At 42.5% G+C, this 24,348-nt stretch overlaps 1 protein-coding gene across 1 annotated transcript in view; it reads left to right on the top strand.

Annotated features, from left to right (window-relative positions):
• The window catches only part of ptprn2 (protein tyrosine phosphatase receptor type N2), a 125,102-nt gene that overhangs the window by 64,293 nt on the left and 36,461 nt on the right, over positions 1-24,348 (top strand). Inside the window, exon 11 of the mRNA XM_070986509.1 lies at positions 8,974-9,038. Within this exon, the coding sequence (XP_070842610.1) occupies positions 8,974-9,038 (65 nt within the window). The remainder of the gene's footprint in view (positions 1-8,973; positions 9,039-24,348) is intronic.

The raw sequence follows: 24,348 nt of genomic DNA, 5'->3' as shown, positions 1-24,348 counted from the left end.
CACAACCGAGCGTGTGTGTATGTGTGTGTGTCTGCGAATATGTACAGTATGTGTACTTGTGGGTGTGCGGCGTGCCCTCCTGTGCGTCAGTGTGCATACTCAGTATGTGTGTGCTCAGTGATGTGGTTAGTAATGTGGAGACCTGCAGGAGACGGTCCGTGGAGAGAGCCTGCAGGATAATTGCTGCCACAGTGACAGGTAGGGCTGCCTCTGTCAGAGTTCCCTCAGTGGGGAAGCAGCTGAGGAGTGTGTGTGTGTGCGTGTGTGTGTGTGTCTGTGTGTGTGTGTGCGGCTCTGTGTGTCAGCTTCACCATCTCTTCCTCCAATAAGCTTTCCCCCAGTAGGCTCCCTTCAGACGGTGGCAGACTTCCAGATGTTTTCATCTTGTATCACACACACACATCCAGGGAAAGAAATGAAGCTTCTTTTACAGAGAGCAGCGGGCTTAAATTGTTTTTACCTTTTTACCTGAGGAAAGACCTCGGAGTAACGTTTTTCATCATGTCTTAATTTAACACGTTGTTTCACACATTTCACTTACAAAGTGCTGCGTACTGTAGTGGACTCTACATGTCGGTGCGTAAAGACTTTCCACTTGTTGACGTCTCCCTGAAGGCTGCACTGAATGTTTTTTATGCAGTGTCTTGCTGACAGCGAGGCTGTCGGCTTGCGTTATTGGAAAAGGTCATCCAAAGACCCGGCAGCATCGCTCTGCAGCATGCTGGACTTCTGGTGACAGTGATTGTTTCAGATGCACATTGTTTACCTCATCACTCACTGCGATCTTCAAACCCGCATCCGTTTGTTTTGAGTGATTGTCAGATGCGATTCATGTCGCGTATGTCACACATCTGCAGATTGTCATCTCTGAGAGGGAGCGTAAACGCTGTAAACGTGTCCCGGTGAGAATGCAGAGTGGCATCCGTGGGGTTTCTCCCACATCTGGAGGTGCCTGCCATCCAAGTCATTTGCCGGTGCTGCTTCTGTTCCCCCAATCTCCTGCAGCCCGTGAAGAATTGGTGTCAGCACCTATCAAAGGCAAAATGCCTATTCTACACAGAGTGTCAGAGCAGCCACAATCTATTAATCAACCAGCCGGCAAAGAAACAGATATTATGTGTGTGTCTGTGTGTGTGTGTGTGTGTCTGAGCTTGCGTTTGTGTGTCTGCACGTGCAGCCAAGACTCATCCAGATGTATTATTCAGCCATCTTCGAAAAGGGCCTCTAATAAGGGAGGATGCAATTATAAATGTGTCATGTGGGCTCTATTTGAAAGGGGAAGGGGCCTGTAATGTGTTTGATACCCAGGGCAGGGTCTGCCGCAGACTCAAGGCGCATGCCGATTGCACGACCACAGCCATTACAGGAGCGGAAACCAGGCGGCATCTCCTGTCCTCTTTTTCCTACCGCGTTGTCTTTCGACATCGTCTCCGTCAACCAGAAAACGGGTTTTGGCACCTTAAAGGAAACATTTTGCTTTCGTCAAGCGCTTCGTTTTGCAGGAGAGTCAGAAATAGCGAAGGTTTTTGGCGTGTTGATTTAGGCTGAATAACAGCAGTTGGTTTGTTTGGGAGCTCTGTTGGCTTATCCACAGGAAGCGATCGATCAGGGTGAATAAACAGCGAGGCAGCCAGGACCCCCTGCTGTTAACAGCATGGTCCGACCATGTGACAGACTTGGTGGTATATGATTGGCACTGCTGACTGGACATTAGAGCCTAATGATGTCATCAGTATCATCATGAAGGAGAAGAGGGTTTGTTTTCTGTTCAGCTGAATTATTTGGCTGATTGAACCATATTTACCGTTTAGGGATTAAGTTCAGCTGTTGTATTGAATTATGATTATTGTTATCGTTATTATTATTATTATTATTATTATAAGGAAGTAGTTTTAAAGAGTGAACAGGTAGAGAGCTGTAGTTCTGTTAAATGAGTGCTGAAGTCAGACAGTAGACAGGAAATGAATGAGCACACTTTTTTGCTGTACACACACACACACACACACACACACACACACACACACACACACACACACACATTCATCAATGATCAACAACAACCTCATTTAATATAGTAAGATATATATATATTTTTAACACATATCTTTATTGATTTTTAACTTTTAACACATTACACCTCTTTTACAGCATAAATTGGTGATTGTGGGTCACCCTTGAACAGCACCCCCCACCCACTCACCCACCACCTATGGTTAACAAATGGTAATACCAATAATGACAGTATATTATTTGTCTACATCCGTGTGAATCCCATATCTTATAGAAGATATGACTCTTTCTTTTAATTGTGTATGTAAACCTTTCAGCAGCTATGCAGGAGGAGAGTTACCAACCATAGATTGAATGGTGGACAATGAACACTTTTCCAATGTCTCGCAATAAGACGCTTCGTATGTATGAGACAGAGGTTCAACAGCTTATCTGTCTCTGGAATAAATCCCAGAATACAGAGCTCAGCGCACATCAGGATTTCTTTGTCTACAATATTGGAGATTGTGTTAATTATCCTTCTCCAGAATTCTTGTATACGGTTACATTTCCAAATGCAATGGTACAAGGCACCTTTCTCCGTTCCACATTTTATACAGGGGTCTGGGATATTTGAGTTAAATTTGTTAAGTTTTATACAGTATAGGTTCTCATAAGCCAGTTATGTTGAATCAATTTAAATCTGCTATTAACAGATATTATTTGCGCTTGGTAACAAGCTGTCTCCCATTCAGTAAGATATTTATCCATATCTTGATTGGATATTAGCACATAATGATGCTGTTTTCTACCTTTGTGCTCTTTCATTGTCCTCCAGCTCGGCTCCACTTTGCCCCTCTGTTTCATTCGTAGGTCTTCTCAGGTGCAGACCTTCTCATTTGGTGTCTTGATTTATATAAACCAGAAGCAGCAGAACAACATCAGATGTGTGTGAACGAGAAGAGACAGAGGAGAGGAGTGGGTCTGTGGGATTTTCAGTGTGTGCTATATATTAAGTTATTTACTGTATTTTTATCCTCACTGTAAAACACCAGAGCTGATGTGAAAGCCATTTTTTATTAGTGTGTTTGTGTCTCCTGTAGAATATCCTCTCTGTGATGAATTTCCAAGAAGCCACACTGGAAGTGAAAGAAATAACAAGAAGATGAACAAATAAGCCTTATAAAAGCAACAACAGTATCTGTGGACTGATTTGCATTTTGATAAGCATCAGCGTGCAGGAGTCATGTGTAAAGGGCTCACATACATGTTATATACATCATACATGTAATGAACACGCTGCTGCGCGGAAGTCAGCGCCGTGCTTCCTCACACTCCGAGCTGTGAAGGAATATTATTGTTTTTATTTCCCGCCCAGGATTTTGACTGAAAAATGGGTTGCCGTGCGTCTTATCTGGCAAGGGGATCAGGTGCATCTCCCTCTCTTTCCCCCTCCCCCTCCCCCACCTCCTCCTCCTCCTCCTCCTCTCTCCACTCTGATAGGTAGAGACAGCCATCATATGTGCAAGGGGAAAGTGATGGGCGGAATGGCAGCTTTAATATCGGAGCGATTGCCTGCTGATAAGGCTAACGGCTGTGGAGAGGCGTGAGCGTCAGCCCTCCTCCGCAATAAACACTTTCATTTTGTTTGGTTGGAGTGACGGATGGAGAGATGGAAGTGGTGAATAGACGACCTGCGGAACAGGGGAGGGACGGGGGAGATAGATGGAATGGATGTGGATGTTATTCAATATTAACAGATCAATCAGAGGGTGGTGAAATATGCATTTTGTCAACTATATACCCCCATTTGGCCAAAGAGGCAACATTATGATCATGTGACAGCGCCGGCTGCTGCGCCGTGTTCAAATACAAAATACTTACAGCAAACAGTCGGTGATTTGTCTCCCGATGCTGAATTAATATTGCTTCTAACAATAACAACCCTGTCGTATATCAGAAAAATGAATATATATATTCATGACTTTAAGCTCTGATGACTTCATGATAATCATTTCTGAATTGCGATGAGAATCTATGATGAGGAGCGCACAATTGCCTCAGTTTGCAGCATATGGTGGAGAAAAGCAACATTTTAATCAAATTATATCTCAGCACAGATAATTTGTGTTGAGCGCGTATGCTACAGAGCAATTTAAAGGTCACATAAAATCTAGCTTAAATGTGTGCTCGTGTGTTTTCGCTCTTACTTTTTGTTCATTAGTGTTCTTGCCAAAGATGCTTTGAATCGTTCTTTAGATTGATGATTGAAATGGCCTTTTCCCTCTCCTTCAACAAGTCCTTGATGAGTTTTTGAAGTATTCTTCTGTTCTGTCTGATCGCCTGGCTGCATGTTCGGATCCTTAACAGAAACGCGGCGATCGTGGACAGAAACGAAGCACGTTCTTTAATGCTCTTCAAATATTTTGATACACGCAAGTGTAATTGTAAAAATGAGAACCTGCTCTTTGGCGGCAGGCGCAGTTCCAGCTGAAATAATCCAGGTATTTTATGTGTCTGCAATAAATACATTATATAGCGAGCAGCCGAATTGCAAGCCAGTGGGCCTAATTTAAGGATCTAATTTAAAGTTATAACTTGAAAATTTGTTTGAGAGTTTGATTGGGAAACACCTGTGGTTACTGGTGATAACAGTCAGTGTGGCTGATTACAGCAAATGCTCCCCGAGCAGCTACTTTGTCAGAAATACAGCAGAAGAGCAAGTGGTGTATCTGTTCCAGTGCAGCCAAGCAAACTTGCATTGTTTTAATCAAGAATGCAGGAAAAATAAAGCGATTTCGTGCTGCACACAGCCCAAGTACTTTCCAAGCAGAACACAGCGAAGTTCAAAGTCGCTGCGGCTGCTCGTCTTCTTCCATCAGCAGAGGTTGAAAACGACCTGCCGATGAAAGCTGCAGACCCCTTGTCTTGTATTGTTGACACATTTATGATGAGTGATCTTGGCCAGTATTAACCTTGCTGTTAAAGACGTTGTTTCCTGCTGCCGCTTCACAATAAAAGCCACCTCATCTTAGTTCAGCGTGACGAAGCAGCAGCAGGAAATGCTGCATTGCTTCCTGTGGGTCCCTCGTATTCCTCTGTGTTCAGGGTGGACTTCGCTACTAACAATGCAAACTTCTCTATGAATAGGTAATTACAAAATGTAAATTCATTGGTGAAAAAGTGATGAGCGTGAATAGCATCAAAAACAGTTTTTTATTCAATGAATGGTAACTTTAATAGTTCATTTTGCAGATTTAGCAGCCTTTTAGTCCTTTTAATTATGTTGTTTTTGATTGAAGATGGACCAGGTCCAATTGTAATTGTATTGCAAACAAGTGACACTGTTGTCCAGTTTAAGCTATTCATTCACAAAATAGTAATCACCCACTTTGACTGAGTTCATATTGAATAGTCCCAGGCAATTATCTGTTTTATATTCCAATAAAACTGGTGTGCGTGTGTGTCATCCCAATTGAAAGCACATGAAAATGGAGCACATTTTAACACACATGAAAAAGCCCTTTTTACTCTTCCTTTTTCGCCCGCTGAACATCAAATGATATGCCTCAATATGACTCGGATACCGAAAAGATCAAATGAGCAGCAGGGATCAGATCTCGATATTAGAGATCAGACTAGATAGACTTGGACAATGCCTATTAAAATGGCTGGAGGAGCCTCTCTGAAATGAGACCTGACATCTCTTTTCCACAGTCTGTCAGGAGTATTTGGTGGCTAATTTGAAGCTTCCAAAATCTTTGTGTGTGTGTCTGTGAGGAAAAGAGGAAGAGAGTGAGCTCCAGGGGGAGGTTAATATGAGGGGTGACCAGAAAGAGATGCTGTAGGCTGTTACCTGTACAGTCAGTGACAGAACAAGCAATCCATCGGCTGGATTCTCTCCACAGCCCAGATCCATCCAGCTACCAGCTAATGAGTGCGGCAAGTACATGTATTTACATTTAAAGTGGCTGTTGTGGGACTGTCCTTTCCCTCAGGTTGATTGGAGAGTCCTCAGCTTTGATTCACGAGGAAACGCTGACCTTCAGGCTCCTTTGGTTTCGCCATAAGACGGTTAATGCCAGCTTGTCAGTCAAAACCTGAGCTGCAGCCGCCGTGACGCGTATGTGTGTTGATTCCAGGCTAATCTTTCGTAGTTTGACTCATGATGTGTTGCGACCCCAGAGGGGTCCTCATTAGGACCGAAACGTTGTGTGACCTTTTAGCAGCTTCGCCTCCCCCCATCATCTACGACCTCACACAGCTGGGCCCAATTACCTCGCTCATTACCCCCCTCGTAAATAGCACCAGGACCATGCAGGTACTGTATCTATGTATGGAGAGGCAATATGTCGGACTAAATACAGGGGTGGCAACATGATATCAAAGTGAGCTGAGACATGCCAGATGAGGACTTCTCTCCTCTCGCTAATAGCAGAAGATTTCATTTCTTTCTCCTCTCGTCTCCCTCTTTTATGCGGCGCTCTAATTTAGAGACTTTGAATGTATATTTGACCTTTCCAGCCCACTCGCCGCCTCCTTTATCCTCCTTTCAGCCATCCTTCAGAAAACCCTGGCTGACACCTAAAATATAAGATGCCCCCTTTTGCTGCCATGTTGATGAGATGATAGGATGATCAATGTTTGCAGGATCCTTAATAACCAGAAAGAGAAAAGGGGAGAGAGGAAGAGCAAGGGAGATGGATGATTATCCTAAAAGTAGCGTGCTTAATTAGATGGAATGCTGCATACATTGTGGACTGAGTGGATTCATTGGGATAGATTAAAATACTAATTAAACAGGCCCTTGCCGAATTTGGAGTGTGAGGTGGGGTTCAGCTCTTCAGGGTCATTTGCATAGCCTTCATCTGGGGAAATGGGATTTAAAGGACCTGCTCTCTTTCTCTTTCTCTCTTTAACTCTCACTCTTTTTCCTTTTCCCCATTACCAATCACATTCACATGCTAACAAACTCAATTAAAATTATGGTCCTTTTTTTTTTGTTGTTTCACTCCATAATTTGGCATAATCTATTAAGGCCCCTTTGATTTTGTTTTTCAATATAAATGTCTCCATCAAAGTGAGGAAGGGGCGCAGGAGGGGGAAAAAAGTCGGCGAAATGTGTGATCTTGAACGATGGATATTTAACATTGCCTCACTTTGGTTTGATTTGCATGAGAATATCTTTCGTGAACAAAGCTTTGGAAATAGCATGCCATATTTGATTAGATCAATAGATCTGAGGATCAAACTCGGGTGGTGTATTAATTACAGCAAGAACAAAGGCAGGAGCTCAAGTTATTGTGTGCTGTGAATCTACAAGCACTTCATCTGCTTTCTGGCAATCTTTAGTAGGTCTGACTCAACGTGTGTGAGGATACTTTTTTTGGGGGGGGGGGGTTTGGCATTTTATGTTTTTAACCATCCTTGCGGCACGGCTCTGTGGATGACGCTCTCTTTCATCCAGACTGAAATATCTCTAACACTATTTGATTGGAATGAATCATTCATGGTCCCCAGAGGATGAAGCCCAATGATTTTGATGATCTCTGACTTTTCCTCCAGCAACACCGTGAGGTTTTTTTGTGTGAAGGTCTCAACAACTGCAGGATGGATTGCTATGAAAGCTGGTAAAGCTAGCACCATCATCAAGTCACAATTAAATTTTTTTGCATTACATAGCTAATGACGTGTTTAGTGCTAATTAGCGAATGTTAGCATGGAGCGCTGTCTCCTAGAAATTACCTTTATACACAGCTAATTAGCAACAGCAAATATGTTTTGAAGGAATTGTAATGTCGTCTGTATTAATTAACGTACCAGGCAAGTCCCACAATGTATTTCATTTGTTTTCCACCAGAACAGGCAATCGTGTAGTGACTACAGCATTATTCAGCTTTTTTATGGTTATGTTTAAGCACTGACAGCACTTGGTTAATGTTGATCTTTCTCTAACTTCAACCAAAGGGCTTTTATCGCCTAATCCTGAACACAGTCTGGACAGGAACTCTATTCTATTCTAGTGTCACAGTCCTGCACTTTTAATGTGACTCCGGCGTGGTAAATAAAATGTATTTGATCGCAAATAATCCAGCTACAATGTAATAATGAAAGCAATGAAGTTGTATATAAATGGAATTCCTGTGAGGCAGCTTGTAGCATACCAGCGCACTAAAGTTAGATGACCTGGTGAGAATATTATACCCGCTAAAGCTAATTCATACTTCTGCATACCGATAGCCCATGACCGCCTCCTCAGAAATGTGACCACACATTGCAGCTACACCATTTACAGAGATGGACATTGAGGAGAGACTCGGTCACACACATCTAGCACAACCATCTCCCCTGCTTGCTATCACAGTGAAGGTAACAACACACGTAATAATCCCACGTTCAGCCGCCCGTATCACAGAGCAAATGAAAGCATGTAAACACAGTTACTGAGGGGGATTTCATTGAAGTGCGATACGACCCGATCGTGTACAATTCATCCGCCAAGTGTTGCAGTGGTGATATCAACGGGCGAAATCTGATGCTGAGCAATAAATCAAACCTACTCCCGTTAAGCCTTTTTGTCAACCGTAAATCCAGTTTAAACACCAGCGTGTTAGCATTGTCATTATGAGCATGTTAACGTGCTGGCATTAGCATTTAGCATGGCCTCACAGAGCTGCTGGCGTGGCTCAAGACCGTTACCTGTTGCGGGCCAGCACAGCATATCGTTCCTCCAGGTGCCACCACAGAGCTACCCTGAGGATTATTGTGTTTGATGAAGATTTTATGTATGTATGTGTGTGTGTGTGTGTGCATATGTGTGTGGGATGGCCATTTTCTATGACCAGTTTGACATCTGACTCACGCTGTCGCATCCATTGCATCATTCTCGGTTTCACTGACCAGTTGTTCTGCCTCAGGAACTGAAAAATCTGCTAGCTTGTCATCTCGCACTCAACACCTCCTCTGCTTTTGTCTCCCGTGCAGTCCAACAGAAGCAGCAGCTGGAGAAGGAGACAGGCCTGAAGATTGTGGAGGCTGGAGTCAGTGATGTAAGTTATACTCTCTAAAAATATCCATTGTGTGTTAAAAAAAAAAAGAAGAAGAAGAAGAAAGCAAGAGTGGGTGTGCTTGTAATTGTGTGCGTCTTCTGCGCTTGGGCTCATGGGACGGGAATAGCTCTGTGATTCCGACTTGTCTTTGCATTCGTATCACACCTGCAGCTTCAGTTGTGCAGCCAAACACTAATCTGCAGCAGCGATGAATTCCAAACACACATCCTTTTAAGTGTGCTGCTTTGATTACCGTCCCCCGTTTGCGTTTCCTTTAGGTCTCTAAGAGCTGTTGTCACCATGGCGAATAAAACACAACAAGACAAAAGCCGGATGCGTTTTGTGAAACTTAAAGTAAGTGTTGATCATCACCGCGGAGCGACAATAACCAGATTATCTTGAGTGCTGTCACTTTGTCGGGGGCCCTGATGCTCCTGTGACATATTCATTGGCAAAAATTAAGAGGAGAGCAGGAGGACACTCAGGATGATCCAGATGAAAGGAGAGTAAATGTGTATTCATTCAACACTGATAAATATTCATATGTATCAGCGGTAAGGATCTAATCAAGCACCCATTGATGCATCATAGCCCTCCATGCTTGCCTGGTAAATGAGTTTCTCTATGGAAATGAGACAGACAGCCTTAGACCCCTGAGCTGCCCTGATCATGAGGCATGCTGGGAGCTAAATGGATGTGGCCTGTGCATCGCAGGACAGTTGCCATTGGCAACAACCGTCACACACCGTATAGACAAGATCATTTTCCAGTGTTAGTCCTCTCTCTGCTGTCTCCCCTTTGGTGCCACTGCCTTTATTCGCCCATCTGCCTCCTATTTATATCTTTTTTAGAGCAGCAGTCTCTCTCATCTTATTTCACATTGTGTCTTTATCACATGCTTCTCAATTATCTCTGATTCACTTTGTTTCTTCTTTTTTTTCCCTCACTCTGACTTTTGTCCTGTTCTGTGTCTGCCTCTCCTTGCCTCCTCTTCAGTCTTTTATTCCTTCTCAGACTGATTCCTGCGCTTAGCCAGCGCTGGTACAGTGCTGTGTTTGTCATATTGGGCCTATTTGTAGATAATTAGCTGCAATAATAGCCTCTCTGCAGGAGCCAGGGTGAGGGAGGGATGGATGGGAAGAGGGAGGGAGGTAAGGAAAAAAATCTGTCTTCCACCTCATGGGGAGAAAATCTGCGCCAGACTGTGTTTGTAGAAATGCATGTTAGGGAAGCTCGGCATTTACTGTACTACAAATAAAGAGCTGGCAAAGTATAAGCCCTGCAAGCTCATTCAGAGGGCGTTTTATTAGCAACAGCTCTAAACGTGGATGTGTTGATCCTACCAGTTTGTATCCAAGAAGTGGAGAGTTGATGGTAAGTTGGGCAAAATAGTAGCTTTTGACAGGAGAGCCTGTGGAGTGGGCTCTTCAAATACATTAGTTTAAAAGGTGTTAAACCAAAAGCCTGCTTTCAGTAAATTTGCAGTAAATTGACCACGGTTATGAGCGGATGCGTGCTAGAGGTTGCAGAATTGGTCTCCTGTAGCCTGTTTCTTAGTGGCAAAAATAGAAATATGCTGGCTAAAATTGCTCAGTGGATCCATAAGAGGTGCAGAGCGGGAAATTGAGCAAAGCACAGTGCTACCCTTGCACAGGCAGCATTCTTCTCTCTCCCGGTAAGCTCGTATAAAACCATCAATGTGGTCGGTGTCATTAAGTCTTATCACTGACAACTCCCCCCCTCCTCTGTTTTTATTTAAGAGGTGACAAATGACAAAACAGCTTAGGAAGATGTCCAGATAGAGCGAACGTCAATAGCAGTAGATGTGGACGAGGATAAGCAAATGTCAAAGTGGGGGGAAGGAGACATCAATCAATAGGCCGAGCAATATCTACTCCATTATAGATTGCAGGGAAGTCGGCTTCCTAAAGAGAAAAATCAACAGAAAAATACTACTTGTTTTTCTTTCCGTTAACGTATGTGTGTGGGCCAGTATATTTTCTGAGTACGGCTCTTATTAACAGCTGTTTCCCAAGTGTGAGCTGCACTCTCGTGGACACCCAAAAGGCAAGTGGAGGTCCTCTCACGGCAATTCGTGAGTCCTGTAAACGTGTGAAAAACTGTGAGGAGGAAGAGGAAGCCAAGTGGAAAGAAATTCATGGTTGATGTGGCCTCTTTGCAGCTTCTGCATCAGCTGACTCCACGGTCCGTCCTCATGCTACATTGAAGTCATACATATGAATACATGTATCCGTGCTATTATCAGACACTTAGTACTCTAAATGTGGAAATAAGCCCCGGCAGATCATATCGCACCCAAAAGGCAAAAAGCTCTGTGACTGTGCGTCGCCGCTGCTCTCCCCTGCCTCCTCGTATCTGCTTCCGTGCAGGAGGGTGGGTTGGTGATTCAACCTCCCCACCCACCCCGCCTCCCCCTCGAGCTGGAGACAGCGGCCAGGCACCAGGCAGGGTTGCTTTCACTGGCAGCCATAGACACAGCATCGCTGGTACCAGTGGGGAGCGTGGGGAGGAGAAGCAAGGGAATAAAAGAGGTTCAGAAGGATATTTTTGAAAAGGGAGGGGCAATGTTGGTCAGATGTTTTTTCGAAGTGATTTCTCGGTTTAGTCACAAAAAAATCTGCAATCGTCTGACAATCCTCATGCTGCATGTTGGTCCAAATGATAGAAGTATAACAAATCTAGAGCTTAGAAATTATAGCTTCTAGTGAATGGCCTTCAGATCTTACTTAATGCTGGTGAGGTGATGCTTAATCTCTAAGAATATTTTCTGAGGTTAAATATTTCCATGCTAATATTGCCCTAATCAAGGTCTTAATGACCGAACACTTGGTCTGCACACTGATGCGAGTGTGCAGAAGCTTTCCTCCGGATTAAAAATTAAATATTAAAAGAATAGAGAGTATCTCTGACAGCTGAGACGACAAAACGCCACCCAGACTGAGCGGCTGGGAAAATATTGCCTCCAAATCAACATTTTCTTTACTCCGGTATACCTGCTTTACTTGAAATTGCTTTGAAGAGTTACAGTGAATGCCTAATGACCTATAAAACATTTCAAACTGCACATCTGTAAAGAGCCAACGGTAACGTTTTCCCAGATTTCCATTTTCTCCCTGTCGATCTTTCCAAATACACTGCGATACAGATCTCCACATTCTGTACGAGATGGTCCCCATGTGATTAAGATGGTAGTTAAATTGAGATTCATTGACATTTTGACAGCGGTCTCATGTTCGAGATAACTCCGGCACACTGCTTATGTGAAGAGGCACTTACTAAGCATAGAATTCCCTGAGCTGCATGTCAACTGATTATTCAACCACTAAATGTAAATCATATATGGCAGCCAGGGACTCTCTGCTGTGTGCATGTATTGTCTGTGTGGATGCAAGCACAAATGCACAGTAAATGTGCAGTGTTATTGTCTGTGTGGCCGCAGAGTCTGTACTTAATGCGTACTGTAATTGGTATTTATAGGGCTCGCTGTAAGTGTGCATTTTTCTTGTTCTAGCATGCTCATGACGTGTCTATGTGCGCCGGACTCTCTGGTCTTCCATGTGATTTCTACACTTGCCACAGAGTGGAAGTGGATGCAGGCGAAATGATCCTGTCGTGTATCAATCTAGAGGAGCTGGTGGAGAATGCCACCGTCTCATGATGGTCGAAAGCTCACATTATATTTCTAATCAAAAAACTAAGTGCAGAGGCACAGAGGCAAAACTCATCTCAGAGAAAGGTCGCATGTGATGATGACCCCTCCCGATGGATTTGAAGGCTTTCTTTCCAATATCCTGTGCCGTAATTAATGCAAGAGCACATCTATTTGAAAATGTTCTGACAGGCTTCTTTATAAAAATAATGCGATACATCAGCTTTTTAGTATTATTGTATATGTTGTCTCAATTTGAACAATCGAATGTTGAACAAATTAGACCAACATGCAACATGTTGTGCACTGAATTTCAACTAGACACAGCAAACTGCTTACTTATTATCTTCCTCTAAACCATCTACATGAGTTTGTATATACAGGTACGTTCAAGACCTGAGGTTTAAATAGCAATGGTGCTTCATTCTCTTATGTTTAGTGTTTATATTTATTAGCCTTGCTAGCGGCATTTTTCTAGCAATGTCAGTCTGTCAGTTGGTTGGTCCATCGTTTTTGTCCAGACTGAATACTGTATGTCAACATTTACAGGATGTGTTGGCACAAAATTACGTACAGTGAAGTCAGAATTTTAAGCTGTACAGTGTGCTAATTAGCAAATGTTAGCATGCTAACATGCTAAATTAACACATGGCAAACAGTATACCTGCTAAACAGAGTCATGTTAACTAAGCATGCACGTTAAATCTTGGTATTAGTGTCTGGCCCTGCTTCTGTTACAAATGCACATTTTCTCATTTCACTCTGTCCTCCTGTGTCATTTTTATGTTAAAATACAACGCAATGGAAACTTGAGCAGCAAACACCACATTTGTACAGTCACTCTTAACGCACTCAAGAGGATCCAACTTCTGCTTCGGGGTTGATCACTTTAAATTTGCATTTTGTTTTGCTTGAACCCTTTTTCACATTAATATTTATATCCACATTTTTTTACATTATGCGCATGACTATCAGGCAGTATCAGTGCATTTTGCTTTCCTTTAATCTAACAAAGCCCGAATATTGTAGTATAAACCACTTAACAACAAATACCATGTGCAACCATCAGCGAATGCAATTCCTCCGAGCGAATGGGACAAATCATTTCAGAGGGGACTTCAAAGCAAAACTGCGATGACCATTTCCTACCAGAGAGAAGAAACAGACACACAGGCTGAAATAAATAAATAGCGGTGATAAGAGTTGTACAAATTGATCATGTAACGGCATGGCTATATGCTTTACTTCAAAACATATTCCCCCATGTTTGCTTTTCAAGCTGCATGTTTTTTTTAAAGAATCACAAGATGAGAAAATATATTTTTATGTTAATTTCAGAAATCTCTTATTCTCATTTAAGTATGGATGTAGCTCCTCAGAGGAAATTAGAGTGGCTTGGTTGCACTGCTGGATGTATTTTCTACCCATCCTTGTGTGTTGTACAGTGTGTGTGTGCGCCGTAGGTGTGTATTTGTATCAGCCAATCAATTCCACATTGGCCCTCAATTGCCTTTTCCACATTGACAACCAATCCAATCTCCTTCACACACTGTAATAAACCCAAACAATGAAAAAACTGCGGCCTATAAAATTTTCAACAGTGAAGGAAGGCCAATCTGGCTGTTTTAAAAGTGGCTAAAATGCCATTACTGTGGCAGATCTGGATGCGAAATGTCATATTGGAGCAGCCCCACTGTGCCTGCAGCCCTGAGTAACACTGCCTCTGTGGAGACTCCAGCTGCCTCCCACTGATGAAAGACCGTCCAGCAGCTCCGTTTCTCAGCAACCTTTTACCATCACCTGACCTTTGGACTGCAGAAATGCCTTTGATACCATGCCATGCAGTTTGGTATTTGCCTCTCTCTATATCATGACGTGTGCTTTCCCCTGGGTGAGGGTGGACTTGTCTGTTTTTAATGAGTGTCAGAATGTAAAGTGTTTACTCTCCTACCTTTTGCTTCTTTTATGTTCCGCTGCCTTTGTTAAAGAGAGGTACGGTTACTGTCTAAAGTTGACAGTGGTATTTTTATTCAGCTTGTTGAAGGGCAATTCCTCCGCCTATTGTAAGGAATTAAATGAGATACTTTTCTTTTTTCCTGGTGTGTTCGTCTCTTCCTGGAAATAAAAGCTCAAGGCCAAGGTGGCCTTGGAGGTGTTATGGAGATTTAGATGAAATTAAAGCAAAGTCCATTGATGAAAACTCTAACGCTGTTATATATCATCAATCTGTGATGTTCGGTGCTTTCAAACATTCATTCTACTCCAGTCCATGATTTCCTGCATTTTTTGCCATAACTCAGGGTAATGTCGTAGTTCAGTGGTTAATGCCGTTGCTTCAAAGCAAGAAGGCCTTCTTTCTGCATTTTTCCAATTAATTACTTCATTGTTTTGTCTTCAACGTGTAAAAAAAACGCCTGTTATATTTCCCTAAACCTCAGAGTGAAGTATCCAAAAAGCTTGTTTTACTCAACCAAAAGTCCAAAACCAAAAGTTCAGTTTACTGTCAGATATGACGAAGAAAAACATTAAATCCTCACATTTTAGAGGCTGGAACCAGAGGATATTCAGTATTTTAGCTTAAAAAATGGCTAACCAATTAATCAGTGATCAGAGTAGTGGCAAACTAATTGCTCAACCTCTTCTTGCAGTGTTCCCCGGCCTTTGGATGATGGCGTCTACAATTTGTGAAACAAATTGCTCATGTATGTGTTACTGTTGTTTGTATTTAGAGTGCACAAAGAGTAAAACAAACGCATTTATTTTAAGGCATTAAGATTAAAAAAGCAAATTGAATAGAAATATGTAAAATTAAGCAGAAACAGGCCCAAAACTGCTGCTACGCCAAGAGGTTTATCGACTAACTGGTGTTTTACACGATTGCTCTCATTTGTCAACGTAAGGAATTAGTTGTGTTGATTATTTGATTGCATATTGCAATTATAATTCAATACTGGGATACTCTCCATTAACCTTACAAAGCAATAAGCCTGAATAGTGAATTAATAGACTTTTGGTGACTCTATATTTGGTTGGTGTGGGTCGACACAGCAGCACTTCTAGTAAAAGCACAGTAGCAGCAAGAGATGACAGACTTCTTGCAGCTGGAGTTGTTCTCAAACTGCAACATGTCCTGTTCTGTAGCTGCTTTGCATTTTAGACAGTTGAGGCTACTGTCAGAGGAGGAATTTTAAATTCTGCCTCTTCTACGGTGGATTTCTCCCTTTATGTTTGTTAAATGTCAGTAGAAAATGGAGAATCTGGAGAGAGGCTCTTGAGCTTTGAATCTGACGTGCTGACACCAAACCTGATGTTTACTGTCGGTGGTTTGAGAAAAAATCTGTTGTTTATGTTTTAGTCATCGTAGCTGTGCTGTTTCACCGTATCATGCCACCTACTGTTGGACAGTTATCCACAGAAACTAATAGAGTAAGAGTAAGGAAACAGTAATTAGTCCTGACATTCAAGGTACAATGCATTTGTTCCTGTAGTTTAGGCGTATATATTATAAATACACAAATATATTAGTGTGATGGGAGTGACGTAAAGCGTTAACTAACATTTCCTCTGGATCTGGATCTGTTGGAAATCACTGATTCAGCTCAGCCATTTTGATTATTCAACAACATTCAACTTCCATGACTCTCAAAGCAGACTTAAAAGCTCCAATGACATCCTTGTGGGTGCAGGTTGGCCTGGTTGGCATATTTTAAGAGGAAATAATGACACTCTCGACTGCAGCCAGAGACTGACTGGACACCCCGCTGCTTCCCCTCCAACTTCGTCACGGCAAATTCCCTATGTGGTGATCACTGAACTGAGCTGCCACTGGTGTAGCAGCTTATGATTTCTATGCTGCCGTTATACTCTTAGGGTACATGGTAGGCGCCCAATGGAGCTACTGCAGCTCTATATTTAATACTCATGGTGGAATAATGGTAAATAAGCATAGAAAATTACTGAAAGTAGTCAGTGTCTAGACAAACAGTTTACAATGGTAATTATGCCAAATTCACTATTGAAATTAAATTATAGTATTCACTGGTAGATCTACATCAGCTGTAGCTAGCTAGCTAATTAAACTAACGTTAGCTTCACGGGTTGAATGTCTCCGACTGAGTTTTTGATGTGTCCAGCTGATTCCTTTTGAAATGAAAATCCCATGAAAGATTCAGAAATATGGCCTTGATGGCTATCATGCTAACAAACTGAGGCTAAAGCTCCTTTTCCTGGGCAAATGTTAGCATCCTCACTGTATAACCTATGTAGAAGACATAGAAATAATGAAGCAGCATTGTTCAGAGGTAGTCCTATGTTCCCAGGGTCTCATGTTGCCAGGGTTAGGGTTAGCATGTGAGGGCTAAGAGGTGTTTTTGATGTGGTGGCTTGTGTACTTCCTCAAATCTAATAAAGAACAGGAGCTAATGTTAGCCTAATATGATGCAGTCCAAGTTTAGTTAATGGTTAATTGATGGCTGAGATTATGACCCCATGTGTGACCCCCACACCCGCTTTGCCCACAGTTGATAAATACCAGTAATCTGCTTCTGCGTAAGGTAGTGTAAGGTAACTTCTATCTACAGGTGTGACATTGTCCTGCACTTTCACTAAATGATGCCACACTTGTTTGAACAAAAGCTCCGGCTGTTCATGTTGTCAACTGGTGTCTGGCAGCAGCAGCAGCAGTGAGGGCTGGGTGCCTGGGGGAGGCTGAGGGTAGGGGGGGGGGGGGGGGGGGACCTGCGGTGTCCACAGCTGGATACCATGGCAGAGGTTTTAAATGTCAGTGTTGAAGGGGGATGTGGTTGCCATTTGGCCTGACAAGCTGCATGCCAAGGGACTGGCAGCGGGATCCAGGGGCAGGGTGCTCCCGGTCCCGGCCACAGAGCTCTCACCTTCTGCCATTTATCATGCGGCTACTTGCCTAGCGCATCTGGCACCTTAGCATTGACGGCAGCAGGAAAAGCCGTTGCTGCAGGCTAAGCGGTGGCCCATGGTAATCTTTTTAACATTATGACAAAATCAGGGCAGTAGTAGTTGTTTGCAATATAAATTCAGCCCAGAGTGCCTTGTGCTTTAGTTGTTGGAGGATTTTGGGGAAGTTTTGAGTTGCTTGGAGTTCAGATGAGGGGAGTGCTGTTGTGCTTCTGATGTGATCGACAAGGCACAGGTTGTAAATTAAGCAATAACCAGCAATAAGAGTGATGTTCAATAAAAAGCTACACATTTGAGAATATACTGTCATCATTTGCTCACCCTGATGTATAAATTAGTCATAGCTGTCTTTTTAGGAAACCCAACATTTTGAGTTTGTGGTTGATGTGAGGCAGTAGATTAATTATTGCTCAGCGAGCGCACAATACGGAAACCACTTTGCTCTCAGTAAATTAAATGTAATCAACTGTCATATCATCTTTTATTGACTTTAATTGACTGTAATTATGAATCCTGCTGTAACTGCTGGTTACTTTCTGCATGGCAAGGTCAACTAAATTGCTTGATGAGCTGTTATGGTCTTTTATATGATGACCTTGACTTGGGAGGGTGTATGAAAATCTTCTATCTGTGGTGATAAAGCATGAAATGAAACTAGACCACTCTGCTCCTAAGTGGCTTTACAACATCTACTGGCTGTGTCACTGCTTGAAAATACTGTGCTCTAATGGCCTGACAATATATAGACATGGCAATAAGTATTTGATAAATATTCTGTGCATTATACCTGTTAAAGCAACACATAGCTGTAAGACTTCAATTGAAAAGGCCACTTACCTAGCAGATCCCCTGATTTTATCCTTTGTAAATGAGTGTATATTCATGTATTTTATATAAAATAATAAATAGTTATTCATATACATATTTCACTCCTGTGAAAGCCACGTACCTGCAAAACTTCAATGTTTCACAAGCTCAGAAAAACAGCTTGTTTTCAGTTTTGTGACATTGCATTTTTAGCTAATCCGCTGGGTTTTAAATGGTTTATTTATCTTAGGCAGTCACAGAATTTTCTCTGTCTTTATGGAAAATTAAAAATAACCAAATCTGGAGATTCATGCTTTTCTCTGGAGCAACAGTATATTGAATTTAAATCAAAACTATGCCAGAAAGTTGTAGAAAATTAAAACTGTAATTTTTGCTCTACCTGGATCTGCACCGGCCACTTAATTAAGTCTAATAATCATTAATCTGACAGCAATCAGCAACTGATGTTAGGCCCTTTAGCCATGCACTGAAGACATTTCTTTAATGTGTTTGCTGTAATATATGTTGTCTTTCATCCTAATATATGATGCAATCATTGCAAATGTGGCGTACATGTGAAGGTAAAACGCAGTGGCAAAGATCAGACGCTGATAGTGTGCTGTGAACTGGAGAAGCATCCTGCTGTGATGGAATTTTTGCTTTACATATCACAGTCATGTTCATGTGCAGTTGGTTGCCATCATGCCGATTTACATTCACAGACATGCTCATCATGTCGGGTGTTAGCGGCAAACACACAGATGCTGCTAACACCCAGTGCGGTGCAGGTGGATGTCTGTATAAAAATAGGATTTTCTGCTCATAAACAGAAGCTGCTACAAATGCACCAAACCTGAATCATGAGGCCAGTGTGCAGATACATGTATGCAGCTTTAAAACATACAGAATATCAAACAGTAATGACACAAATCCTGCATATTACTTTGGTATATCTTGTAATTGTTTCCCACAGTTTCATTCAAAGCTAACAAACTAAACATCTCCCACTCTGTATAATTTTGGGGAATATAAAATGTGTCAGTTTCTGTGGCTTCATTATCATCAAGCACTAATAGAAGGACTTACATTTCATTGTTGGAAACAACAAAAGGCAAAAGGATCTTGGCAATCCAGGTCCATGAATACATGCAATCACATGTCAGTCACTATTCATTACATTATCCACTTTGAAGAAGGAGGGAAAAAAAGACATCATCACAGCTTCACAAAAAGCCATACAGTGTAATTATGTTTGTGGATGAAAATAGGCGAGATTGATTATATGCATTTACAATAATGAGCCGTCAATGTATTATTACGTTACAGAGCCATCAAAATCTTGACATAAATCATAATTAATTTTGCCTTCAGAATTTCTGATCAGCCATACTTTGTATTGTTGTCAGAGGTTGTGGTGTGAAGCGATGGGAGATGTGAGCGGCAAACAGGCGGCTGATACCGTACTACAGCTGTGGCAGCGGTCTCATTAGGGATTCACAGGGGTTTCTTTCGACGAGCGGTGCTGCTTGGTTTGGCTCGGGGGCAGACTGCTCTTATAAATCTGCTGGAGCTGTGAGACAGACAGACAGCGAGACACGCAGGCGGGCTGCGGCGCTGGGCAGGCAGAGTGTCAGCTCTGTTCGTGCAGAGGATTGTTTTCCAGCGCGAGGCCCCTGACTCTCCCCCAGCTGATTGGTGTGGCTTCATTAGCATGGGCTGCGGCTCCTCCGATTTGCAGTAATTAAAGAGAGAAATCAGAGCGCTTGCCTCCAGTCCAGACGCAGCCAGTGCCTGTCAAGTGAGATCGCTGTGGAACAGATCTAGTGTTCCTGGCCGCCTGCCACTCCACTCCCCCCCCCGCCTTGTCCCTATAGTAAGAGTGAGTCTGGAGGAGAGGTACTGGGTGTTGGCGTCTGTGCCAAGTTACCCCGTAAGTAACCCCCAGGGTTACACAGGCACACACGCCTCTCCCCGTGGGCGCACGCTGGCCCGGCGTTGTCATGGTGATAACAAGGGAAAATGTTTAATGAAGACACTGATGAGAATTTATGAGGCGGTGGCTGCGTGCATTTACAGTGATACGACCCTTAGCCTATCACGCACTGCCTCCTGTGGTCCTACATCTATATCTTCACTTACACAAGCTGTGGCTGATCACCAGTGTGTATGCTCAGGCAGGGGGCCTCAATATGCTGCCAGTCCAGCAACACTCAGGTGCGGGTGGAGACACGTGACGTCGGTTGTCCGATGAAGTTAATCCAGTGGGATCAGAATTATGTATCGTTTCCATTTAGTCTAAACTGGAAAGATTATTATCTGCTAATCTCCTGAGAGGGTTTCTCATGGGGTAATTTGAATAAGAATTTTATTAGGGTGGCTGTACACTCCAGACAAAATTGAATTTAGCGTTTTTAAACAGGCAAAATGACAAGAATTTGACAATAAAGGCGTGGATTGCCAAACATGGATCGCTAACCATCAGCACACCCTCAACTGTACCTGACCACTGGAGCCATGATTGGTTTGGACATAGCTTCAGTTTGATTTTCCACAGAAATTCTTGAGGCTTCTTGTTTCCAGCTGTTTTTAGTTGTTTTCAAGTTGTGTCTCGCTAGACCACATATCTGCCATAGACATCACTGAACAAACAGGTTAGACTCATGGAGTGTGCTTGCCCAAGTTGCTATATCCAACTGCAGGTCTACAGCCCTTGAGAACATGCCAGATTTCATTCATTTTAAGTATACTGCTAACCCTACTGTGGACACAAATGGAAGGCCATCTGGAGTGTGAGGACCTTTGGACAGTACCTTAGCAGACATAGCATAAATGTCCACAGATGCAAACCCTTTCGTCTTGTCTAAGGGTACCAAATAGTTCCAATTTAAGATCCTAATTCGTATCTGTAATTTAGCCTGAAGGCACACTTATTTAAGGATCAGATGGCGCAACATTAAAGTGGGTAGTGTAGTGTAGTGCCACAGGAAAGCACTGTCTGACAGCAATGTGAAGTGGTGAATATACTGAAGAGTACACTTAAACTGGTGTTGATTATTCTAGGTGGACGTTTTTTAAGGTGGATACAATACGTTTTGCTGCTGACCCTGTCCACAGCAGGACATTGCTTTGCTTTCTACAGCAGTACTCCTGTCTGCCTCTCCAAACTGGGAACATGCTGACCACCATCTACGTGATGACTGTGCATAAGCACCTTATACAACACCACTTCAAAAAACCTGAACTATCCATTCAGTGTCTTTCAAGATGGTCGTTATTTCAGATTAGGTGATCATGGTTCCTTAAACTCCTGCCATGACTTGACCCAGATACATGTCAGACCTGCAGTGTTTCATGACCTGAATGACAGACTTCTGGCAACCATCAAGATTCATGTTGTAGACGTTGACGAACTAGTAAAGGGAAGGCAAATTCTCTTGTCTTTTTATTTCCTGACACCCCATATCTCTTCAATCAAGCTACTATCAGGCACATATCCTTTAGTCTAATCCCGGTGTTACTGAAAACAGTCGAGTAAATTGATTGCATTTATACAGCATTCTTCTAGTCTTACCGACCGTTTAAAGCACCTAATGACACAAGGCAGCTACCATGCACCTGCTCATCAGGAGCCATAACTATTCACACCCACGCTCACAATTTGGGGTTCGGGGTCCAGTATCTTGTCCAAGGACACTTTGACCACTGTGTCCGCTGACCACCGACCTTCTGATGAGTGGGCGACCGCTCTACCTCCTGAGCCACAGCTGCCCACAGTTAAGGCAGCACACTGATTTGGCTGGCTGGAGGGTGCACTGGAAAAAGCACTCACCCAACACAATAAAGACCTGAGTTCAATCCCCAGCAGCAGTGCTTATGCATTTTTCTGAGATTGTGGTGGAACTCTTTGTACAATCAAATTCAGCACTACTGAGAAATACTGTGTTTCAGAGCCTTTGAGATGGTATGTGGACCCAGGTGTGGAGGGGACACATCCTACTGAACCCATGAAGTTATTCTGTGCTCTCCACTGAACACTTCTTTGTCCTTTTACTGTCAGTCTCAGTATCAGAGTCTCCCAGCCCACTAAGTCTCTTGTGACTGGGGTTTCAATTATGAATGCTACCTTTGACTACCTCTGTTATTCCGCGGCAGCCCACATATCCCTGCCTGCCACCACTCATGTGTGACTTGATGTATTGTCTCACTGTTTTCCCCCCTTTCAAAATTAATTGCAGTTTTATCTCTCCCCAAGATAAAAAAAAAAGCCTGCCGAGAACATAATAGTCTAAAAGTAGTGTGGATTCCATTCAAACAAAACAATTAAAACCTCTGTGTTTTCCTTGTTGTTTTTGGCTGTGGAGGTGCGGATGAGATTTTTCGTGGCCGTTCTTCTTTTATCTTTTCACCCAATAGAATGAAGCATTGCCTTCAATTACCTTTTGTGATTGGGTTGTGTTTTAGCAAACTCAGATCACATTCCGGACCTGACCATTTTATTTGTTGTCTAATGACTTTTCACCTCCGCTGTTGTAATATCCCTCATCAAAAACTAATTACATCTCGAAAATAATTCTTGCCTTTGTGATTAATGCAAATCTGAGCGTAATTTGCGCTTTCTCAGACCGCAGTGCAAACACCTTCACTAATACTGAGTTGACTTCAGTTTTTGGGTGTGTGTACCGTTTGCTAACTTGGTTCAATTAATTTTGGCTGGCATTTTAGCAAACATGAACATTACCCTTGTCAGGCATACTGCTATTGTCAACACAGCTGCAGGTAGAAAGGATCATTGCTGTCAACTAGAGCCAGTTGGGAATTAAGGCTGCAACTTAAATTAAGAAAACTTTAAGTAAACTCAATTTTCACAAACATAGTTGACGACTTTGTCTTCTCTGCAAGAGTTTTATTTAAGTGACCATTCTCTGCTCAGTCGCTATATGCCATAGCTTAGATTTAGCAGTGTGTATATCTGCTCTATGTTAAAACAAAGCCCTGTTCATAACAAGCACAGCCAGCGTTTTGTGTTTAGTTAAGTCAGAGTTTAGTGAAATGCTAGCAGCATGGTAGCAATATATGAGTGCTTTCTCTTTACCTCCACGCCTTCTGCACAGATCATCATCTGATCAGGGCGCTAGCTTTTTGCCTGGGATATGTAGCTTTAGCCTCAGTCTTTTAGCACAATATTATCTACATGCAACCATCAAGTGTACATTTATAATCTCTTTTACAGACTTGTTGTCTTAAAATGAGTCACCTGAAGGCAGCAATTCCAACCAACTAAAGGAGCTAATGTTATCTTAATTAGCTAGCTAGCTACAACTGATAAAATCTGCTAAATCAACAGCTAAATTTATGGCTGCTTAACCTATATAGCATAAATCATTAGCAAAACTATAATAGCCTACACACGATCTGTAAAGAGATTAAAATGAGCGCTCAATATGTATCACTTTGTAGTCATCCTCATAGATTACAACATTTTCTATCATTTTACAGATTATGCTGTGATTTTGTACCCCAGGCTATGACGCCACAACACTGTTTCTTTTTGAAGTGCACATTGTTGTGCATGTGTGTGGGTTTTCCTCTCTGCTTTAAATATAGTCGAGATGACAGGCATAGCATTTACCTTGATGTTTACTGCTTTGAACTACTTGGCATGGGCAATGCCTGGGCTGGGATTCACATAAGAAAGAGGCCTATTTGAACAAGCTCATCTGGGGAAAATACCAGAATGACATGGCTGACACACACACAGGATTTGAATGGTTCGTCTCTGAGCAAGTGAGGAGCATGAGACACAGCAATTCAGATGTTTCAAGTAAAACCTAGAAATGGGACCTTTTTGTGTCTTTGAACATCATCCATTAGGAAATATGGTGTTTCTCTGTCTCTCTCTCT

The sequence above is a fragment of the Chaetodon trifascialis genome, chromosome 18, assembly GCF_039877785.1.
Source record: "Chaetodon trifascialis isolate fChaTrf1 chromosome 18, fChaTrf1.hap1, whole genome shotgun sequence".
Classification (NCBI taxonomy): Eukaryota; Metazoa; Chordata; class Actinopteri; order Chaetodontiformes; family Chaetodontidae; genus Chaetodon; species Chaetodon trifascialis.
The sequence above is the reverse complement of the archived record's forward strand: the minus strand, read 5'-3'. Positions and strand labels throughout refer to the sequence as shown.